The sequence below is a fragment of the Lepidothrix coronata genome, unplaced genomic scaffold (assembly GCF_001604755.1).
Source record: "Lepidothrix coronata isolate B3197 unplaced genomic scaffold, Lepidothrix_coronata-1.0 Scaffold137, whole genome shotgun sequence".
Taxonomy (NCBI): domain Eukaryota; kingdom Metazoa; phylum Chordata; class Aves; order Passeriformes; family Pipridae; genus Lepidothrix; species Lepidothrix coronata.
Window position 1 is genome coordinate 2,067,271 of NW_016690317.1, and position 8,413 is coordinate 2,075,683.

The window sequence follows — 8,413 nt, forward strand, 5'->3', positions numbered from 1 at the left end:
TTATCTATTATGTATATGTATGTATATACATATTATGTATATAAATGTATATAATATATAATATGTACAATATATTATCTATTATGTATAATAGATAATATACAATAGATAATATATAATAGATAAAGTATATTTTAATATATAATAAAATACATTTATTTATACTATAAATATATAAGTCATGGGCACTATATGTATTAATATTAGTAGTATTAATAATATATATAAATTAATAATATAATAATATTAATAGTATATATAATAGATGAAATATATTTTAATGTATATACATTAATATATACTCTCTATTAATATAGTGCATGTCATATACACTATAGATTTATATATTAATAATAATATTATGTATTAATAGACAATATACAATGATAATATGTAATAGATAAAATATATTTTAATATATAATACATTAATATATCTACTATATATTAATATAGTACATAAGTAATGCATGTGGTATATTTATATCTTAACAACATTATGTATTAATATATAATGTTTATAAAATATACCTGGGCTAGTGGAAGGTGTCCCTGCCCATGGAAAGGGGTGGACCTGGATGATCCTGAAGGTGCCTTCCAACCCAAACCATTCCATGGTTCCATGTGCTGCTTTAGATGGGATATTGGGAAGGAATTCTTCCCTGGGAGGGTGGCCAGGGGCTGGGATGGAATTCCCAGAGAAGCCGTGGCTGCTCCATCCCTGGAAGTGTCCAAGGCCAGGTTGGAGTAACCTGGGACAGTGGGAGGTGTCCCTGCCCATGGAAAGGGGTGGACTGGGATGATTTTAAGGTCTTGGGATCCTCTGAGAACTGTGTGATTCCTCTGATGGAAATGATTGTCCCGTTTTGAGTCTGCTTTTGAGCAGGGCTGAGTTGCCCTGGAGTCATTCCCGGTTCTTTCCCAGGTATCTCGCCCGGGTGACGGACACGGAAGCCACGGACACGGCCAACCCCAACCTGAACTATGGCATCGTGGTGGACTGTGGCAGCAGTGGCTCCAGGATCTTTGTGTACTGCTGGCCCAGGCACAATGGGAACCCCCACGACCTGCTGGACATCAAACAGATGAGGGACAAGAACAGGAAACCCGTGGTCATGAAAATCAAGCCAGGTATGGAAAAAAATTCAGTGGAATGGGATTTCCTACAGAGTTTCCTCTCCTAACTTCTGCTTTTCAACCCCCCCAGTGCCTGGAGGAAGGACAGTTGCAGGTTGTGAGGATGGAACTCCTCCAGATTTCTCTGGGTTTGGTTTGCAGGGGGTTTTGTTGAGCTTTAAAACCTGAAACAGGGCCGGGGGAGAGGTTTCTCCGTGGACAAACCAGCTGCTGGTTCAGTTGTCATTTCACTTTATTCCTTTTTATTGAGTGAATAAATCATTGCCTTCCTGTAAAGCTGTTTGAACCAGTTATCTAAATAATTATAGAAAAAGGTATTATATCTCTATTATTACATTTTTATTTGTTGTTTAGAGGATAATTAAGGATGAATTTCATTCTCATTTCCTAGAGTTGATTCCCCACTTTTCGCTCGAGGTTTTCAGACCGATCCTGGGGTTTACAGGCTGGATTATTCATCTCTCTGCCTGTTGGTGTTCAGGATTTCCCAGGCAGTGCCCCAAACCTGAGTTGCTTCCCTTCCATGTTCCATTTTCCCCCAGGGATCTCGGAGTTTGCCAGCTCTCCTGAGAAGGTCAGTGATTACATCTCGCCGCTCCTGAGCTTCGCTGCCGAGCACGTGCCCCGTGCCAAGCACAAGGAGACCCCTCTGTACATCCTGTGCACTGCAGGCATGAGGATCCTGCCCGAGAGGTGGGTGCCTGCCTTATTTTTTCGGGATTTGGAGCTGCCATCCTGGTGGCTCTGGCTGGTTTTAACCCTTCCCAATGGGATTTTGCAGCCAGCAAAAGGCAATCCTTGAAGACCTGCTCACTGATATCCCCGTGCAGTTTGATTTCCTGTTCTCTGACTCACATGCAGAGGTGATTTCAGGCAAGCAGGAAGGTAAGTGAACTTTCCCAAGGTTATCTTTAAAATATTTACTGCTTTCAAGGTAGTTTGGCTGCTTTTTTTTTACTTTTTTTTGAATTTTGCTTTGCTTGGGAGCCCTTTTTCCTCAGTAGCAACATATGGAGGGTGGAGCTGCTCAGCTCCTGGGATCTTTTAAATGTTTTCTGATCAACAGTGAAAATAACTTGGCTGGGTTTAGCAGGAATTTCATCCATTTTCTTAGGGAGGGAGGGAGGGAGAAAGAAGGAGAAAGCACAACATTCTTGCTGGAAGAAGCTTTTCAGGGTGAAGTGATTTCTAAGGGAGAGCTGTTGATGTGAGCAGCTCACTGAAGGCTTAAAATCACTTGAAAAGCCAACATGCTTAGCTTCTTTTAAAATTAAGACATCAAAGTATCTTAAACACGTTCAGTTCAGATTATTATCATAGCCTTGGAGAGAAGGACTAGAGTAGCTTGTCAGGAATTAAAGATTTCTCAGGCAGGTTTAACTTCTAAGTGTTGTGTGAAATAAAATGTGAGCAGTAATATGTCTTCACTTATATAGGAAAAAAACCCTCTTTGTTTTTAAGTTGATATTCCAGCTATTTCCTGTAATATCCCACTATCTTTCCTTGTACATGCAGGAGTCTATGCATGGATTGGCATCAACTTTGTCCTGGGAAGGTTTGAACACACAGATGATGGTGAGTGTCTGAACTGGGGGGGGGGGATCTGGGAGGGACTTGAGGTCAAGTCCTGTGCTTTAGGGGATGATTTTTTGGACAGGGACTGGGGTGTTTTCAGACAGATGTTGGTGACTGCTTTTAGACAAATTTTGGTGACTGGTGTGGTTTCAAACAGGTGTTGGTGACTTTTCAGGCAGATGTGGCTTTTCAGCCAGATGTTGGTGACTGTTTCCAGCCAGCTGTTTGTTCCAGGGGTGTTCCCAGCCAGATGTTTGTTCCTGGGGGGTTTCCAGCCAGCTGTAGTGACTGTTCCCAGCCAGCTGTTTGTCCCTGAGCTGTTCCCATCCAGCTGTTTGTCCCTGGGGTGTTCCCAGCCAGCTGTTTGTCCCTGGGCTGTTCCCAGCCAGCTGTTGGTCCCTGCCCCACGTGCGGGTGCCTCGACTCCCACGTGCCCCTTCCCTGCCCTCCCTCCGAGCAGCTCCCCAGCAGCAGCTCCAGCTCTGGGCCCTCCCCAGCTGCATCCCTTTGCTTTTTCCCTGTTCCCTGCAGAGGAGGAGGCCATGGTGGAGGTTCACATCCCGGGCAGCGAGCACCAGGAGTCCATATTCCGTAAGAGGACTGTGGGTATCCTGGACATGGGCGGAGTGTCCACCCAGATCGCGTACGAAGTCCCTAAAACTGTAAGCTTTGCCTCCTCACAGCAGGTTATTATCTGTGCAACTTTCCTCTTTGCCTTTGGAGTTATTTTAATGCATATTCCTCTTTGTTTTCTTCCTTTTTTGAGTCCTCCATCCCATCACATTCCCCAAGCAAGGCCAGAGGCGATGACGGGAGTCCTCCACCAGCTAAGAACTCATTTGTGTTTTGTTCACCCTTCCACTCCCATGATCTGCCACTCATTTTGGAGTTTTATTCTTTGTGTGTGTGTGTGTGTGTGCATGTTTAGTTTTAAATCTGTTAGGCAGTAAAAAAACTGGTGTTCTGGAGCTCAGGAACCAAAAATATGTGGTGGCTCTTATGTAAGAGCTTATATAAGAGTGACTTTGTCCTTCAGGTTGTGTTGGGAGAGACTGAATTAACAGGACATGGGGGTGACAGGTTTGTTTAAATATCACCTACACCCTCAGCACAGTTCAGCTCTTGCAGGAAGCAAATTGCTTTGTTACAAGTCTCAAATTGAATATAAATTGCTCCAGCTCCACTGAGTTCTAAGCAAATCCTGAATTTTTAAGGTTGAACCTCCCATTAAATTAATTGAGTGTTAAAAAGTGACAGCAGCATAAAAGCCCCGTGTTTTGGCTCTCAGTGCACTGTTGTAATGATCTGTATATTGATTTTTTTGAAGCCTCCCTGTGAAATGAAGTGTTTTCGTGGTTCCAGGTTTTAATAACTCCAGACAGGTGGTGTAACAAAGAACTGGGGCTGTTCAATGTTTAGATCCAGAGCAGAATGCCCCAGGCAAAGATGAGCTGGGAATTTGAGTGACTATTGATGGCTCTGGCTGAACATAAACTGCTATAAAATGGGTGTTCTGGTCATTAAACCTGTCCTGGCAATCAGTGCAATCACTCTGGGGTGGGAACACTGAGTTTAGTGGCCACAACACACATTTTTTCATGGGAGAAGATACTTCAGGGTCCTTGGGAGCTGTTCCTGCTCTTTGCAGTTCCTGGAGTGTCAGGAGTGCCAGTGCAGTTCTCTGCAATTAATATTTTGCTTTCCTTGTGAAGCAGAAGGTTTGGTACAAATGAGGGGGGAGATGATCATCCCCGAGGAAAAGTCTGGAAATATTGGGGTTATAAAGGGTTGTCCAGGGCAGTGGTGGAGTCCCAATCCTTGGAAGTGTTAGAAATACATGGATGTGGCACCTGGGGACGTGGCTTAGTGGTGAACACAGTGGTGGGTTGATGATCTTAAAGGTCTTTTCCCACCTTAATTCCCTGGGATTCTGCGTTGACCTGGGAGAAGCAGAACAGATGAGTGAGGGGTGAAGTCAAAAGATGTCCCAGACACCCAGTTGTCCAAAGAACTCGTTTGAGGTCCTGGCTTTTCATCCTGTTCCCCCCTAATCTTGGTGCTTGTTGTTGCTGCAGGAGGAAGTGGCCAAGAACCTCCTGGCAGAATTCAACCTGGGCTGTGATGCCCATCAGACAGAGCACGTGTACAGGGTCTACGTGGCCACATTCCTTGGATTTGGAGGGAATGCAGCCCGGCAGAGATATGAGGACAGTCTGTTTGCCAGCACTGTGCTTAAAAACAGGTACCTGGGGGATTGACCCTGGCAGGGGGTGGCTGCCCCATCCCTGGAAGTGTCCAAGGCCAGCTTGGAGCAACTTGGGCTAGTGGAAGGTGTCCCTACCCATGGCAGGGGGTGGCACTGGGTGATTTTCAGGTCCCTTGCAGCCCAAACCATGCTGGGATGAGGGTTCTGGGCTCACCAGTGACACAAAGCTGAATTCCCACCCTGAGGTTTCCTTGCCCAGGGGGGGTTTGGTCGGTGCTGTTGGGTCTCAGAGCTCCATCTCTCTGACCTGCTCTTTGCTCTTGCCCACAGACTGCTGGGCAGACAGACTGGCCTGAGCTCTGATTCCCCAGTGCTGGATCCCTGCCTGCCCCTGGATGCTCAGGATGAGATCCAGCAGAACGGGCAGGCCCTGCACCTGCGGGGAACGGGAGATTTCCACCTGTGCCGGGAGCTGCTCCAGCCCTTCATGAACAAGACCAACGAGACCCAGACCTCCCTGAACGGGGTTTACCAGCCTGCTGTGCACTTCCAGAACAGCGAATTCTATGGATTCTCTGAGTTCTACTACTGCACAGAGGATGTGCTGAGGATGGGAGGAGATTACAACGCTGCTAAATTCACTAAAGCTGCCAAGGTAAAATGTGCTGGAGAGCATTTTCTGCCTTTTAGTTTTCTTAATTCAAAACATCCACCCTCGAGGAGAATTTTGGTCCAAAAGTCTTGCAGCAAAATTTTTCCTTCGAAGATCCCAAATCCTTTTTTTTTTTTCCCCTGCAATGAACCCTCACAGGGCTCTCAATTCCTCATCCAAGTTTGGACAGGGCTTGGAGCTTCCTGGTCTAGTGGAAGGTGTCCCTGCCCATGGCAGGGGGTGGAACTGGATGATTTCAAGGTCCCTTCCAACCCAAATCCATTCCAGGATTCCATGGTTGGGTTTTCTTTTCGAAGATTTATTTTAAGGCACAATAGTAAAATCGACTTTACAGGGAATGGGATTTGAGGTATCATATTCCAGCAGAATTGCTGATAATGGGAAAATCCATCCTGTTTCCACCCTTTGCTTCTTTTTAGGAATGTCTTAATCTTTAAAAAAAAAGATCCTTTTCCTCCTGCTTTATACATTTTGTGCCAGTTTTCCAGGTGTTATTCCCAAAGGGATCAATCTGCTGGAGACAGGTAAAACTACAACATAAAGCAGAGGAATAAGACAATTTGCCGAGGCCCTAAAAACAACTTGTCTGTTTTCCACCTCCAAAGAGCTTAAGTGGTACTGAACATTAATTTAACCCCAAACTCTGAGTTACAAATTTAAAGAAAATACTCATGGAATTTGTGATCTGTGCCAGGGAAGCTGTTCAGGTGTTTCAGAGCATCTCACCCCGTGGCATTTTTACCTCCTGGAGGCGAAAGCACCATTGAAATGTTGATTTTCTTCGCCTTTTTTTTGTTTCCCTTGCAGGATTATTGTGCCACTAAGTGCTCGGTCCTCCTGGAGGCAGAAGCACCATTGAAATGCTGATTTTCTTCACCTTTTTCTTTTTGTTTTCCCTTGCAGGATTACTGTGCCACTAAGTGGTCTGTCCTCCGGGAGCGCTTCGACCGTGGTCTCTACGCCTCTCACGCCGACCTGCACAGGCTGAAGTGAGTGGTTTGTGTTTGCCCAGCAAACTCCCTCCTGCAGAGCTGCCAGGCCAGCCCTGGAGGGCAAGAATAAATCACTGCAAGTGCCAATAAAGCCTTTAAAAAGCCCTGATAATTGCGGGGCTGATTGTGCTCCCCGGTGCCCCGGGGCGCTGTAACTGCTCCCCTGAGCTTATCCCGCTGTTCCTGACCCCATCCTGCTCTCCCTGCTGCAGGTACCAGTGCTTTAAGTCAGCCTGGATGTACGAGGTGTTCCACAGTGGCTTCTCCTTCCCTGTGGGTTACAGCAACCTGAAAACAGCCCTGCAGGTTTATGACAAGGAGGTGCAGTGGACCCTGGGGGCCATCCTGTACCGAACACGCTTCCTCCCTTTAAGGTACCTCTTCTTCCCTCAAATACTTGGGAAGAGCCCTTTGGGGTGGGAGTTTTGGGGTCGGGAAAAGCGTGGTGGGACCTCAAATTGTGCTTTATAAACCCTGTGTTATTAAAACGGGCTCCCAATCCTGCGGGGAGAGAAGTCGCACGTGGAATTTTGCCTCCCGAGTTATTCCCGGTGTCCCTTTTGCTGCTTTCCAGAGACATCCAGCAAGAAAACTTCCGTGGAAGCCACTCCCACTGGAGGAGCTTCTCCTTCGTTTACAATCACTACCTGTTCTTTGCCTGTTTCCTGGTTGTCCTGCTCTCCATCCTGCTCTACCTGCTCCGGCTCCGGCGCATCCACAGGCGGATGCTCCGCAACGGCTCCTCTCCCTCCCTCTGGATGGAGGAAGGCCTCCCACCACAGAAGATGGCAGGGCCCTTGTGAGATGCTGGGATGGAGAGATTTTTTTTTTTGGTTTTTTTTTTCTTGGACTTGTTACACAAAAAAGCCATTTTTGCCTCAGGGTTCCTCCCTTTTTTGTCCCTCGAAACCATTGGAGAAGCCGAAGGCCCGGCGAGGTTTGGGAAACGCGGGAAAACGGAGTCCCGTGGCTTGGTCTCACCAGACAGTTCCTGCCAAAAATGACCTTCATGTGACTATTGCACTTTTGTGTGTCGTGGGACGAGCTCAAGCTTGAGAGCAGAGTGAATGTGAGTCCTCCCCCTCCGGGAGAGGCTGAGAAATCCCGGGATGAGCGAGGACCGCCTGGGTTTCCTTTTCCAGATTCCGGGATTGGCGTCGCTCGACTTCTCCATCCCGAGTCTCAGTCAAAGGAAAGGAAGTGCAGGGTTTTCAGAAGCAGAAAGAAAACCCCCTTTTGGGACAGTTTTCTCTGATTTTTTTTCCCTTCTGGATTCAGTCCTGTGATGGAGAAGAAAAACCTCTTGCACCCAAAGCTGTGCTTCCAAAAACAAAAACCTGCTTCGATCAGTTTTGTTCCATTGTGACACTTCCCCCCTCTCTCTTGGAAGCTTTATCCTCATGGTGGCACGAGCCACTGCTTTTTAATCCTTTATTTCTCTTCCATAATCATGCAGAGATCTCCCAGAGACTCCAGGAAGGGGAAGAGAACTGGAAAAACCTTTCGTTTTCCTGCACAGTGTCTTTCTTTTTCCGAGTCCTCTGATCTGTTAATTTATATTTTATTTAAAAACCGTTAATTTTACTTGAAAGTAAATTCGTCCCTGATTAAAAGTGGGATTTCTATGAGCCTTTGGGGTGTGGATATTTTCTTGCACAGGGTCACTTTTTGTGGCACTCCAGTGCACAGTTGTGTTTCCCAGATTGAGGTTGACAGACTCCTGGGTGCCTTTAATTGCTTTAAGGGCTCAAGGCCCAGCGAGAGGCAGATTTTCACAGCACTCAGCCAAGTGCCAAACCCAAATCCCTGGATTTCCAACTCCACTGTGCTT

The 8,413-nt window shown here is 46.4% G+C and overlaps 1 protein-coding gene across 1 annotated transcript; it reads left to right on the forward strand.

Moving 5' to 3' along the window:
- Positions 1-469: 469 nt before the first annotated feature.
- Positions 470-8,212, forward strand: ENTPD4 (ectonucleoside triphosphate diphosphohydrolase 4). The gene is made up of 11 exons (XM_017827276.1): positions 470-474; positions 871-1,130; positions 1,679-1,829; positions 1,918-2,021; positions 2,652-2,711; positions 3,243-3,373; positions 4,787-4,953; positions 5,248-5,572; positions 6,494-6,579; positions 6,795-6,956; positions 7,157-8,212. Exons 1-11 carry the CDS (start codon positions 470-472, stop codon positions 7,383-7,385), a joined length of 1,680 nt encoding a protein of 559 aa, XP_017682765.1. The 3' UTR covers positions 7,386-8,212.
- The last annotated feature ends 201 nt before the right edge of the window (positions 8,213-8,413 follow it).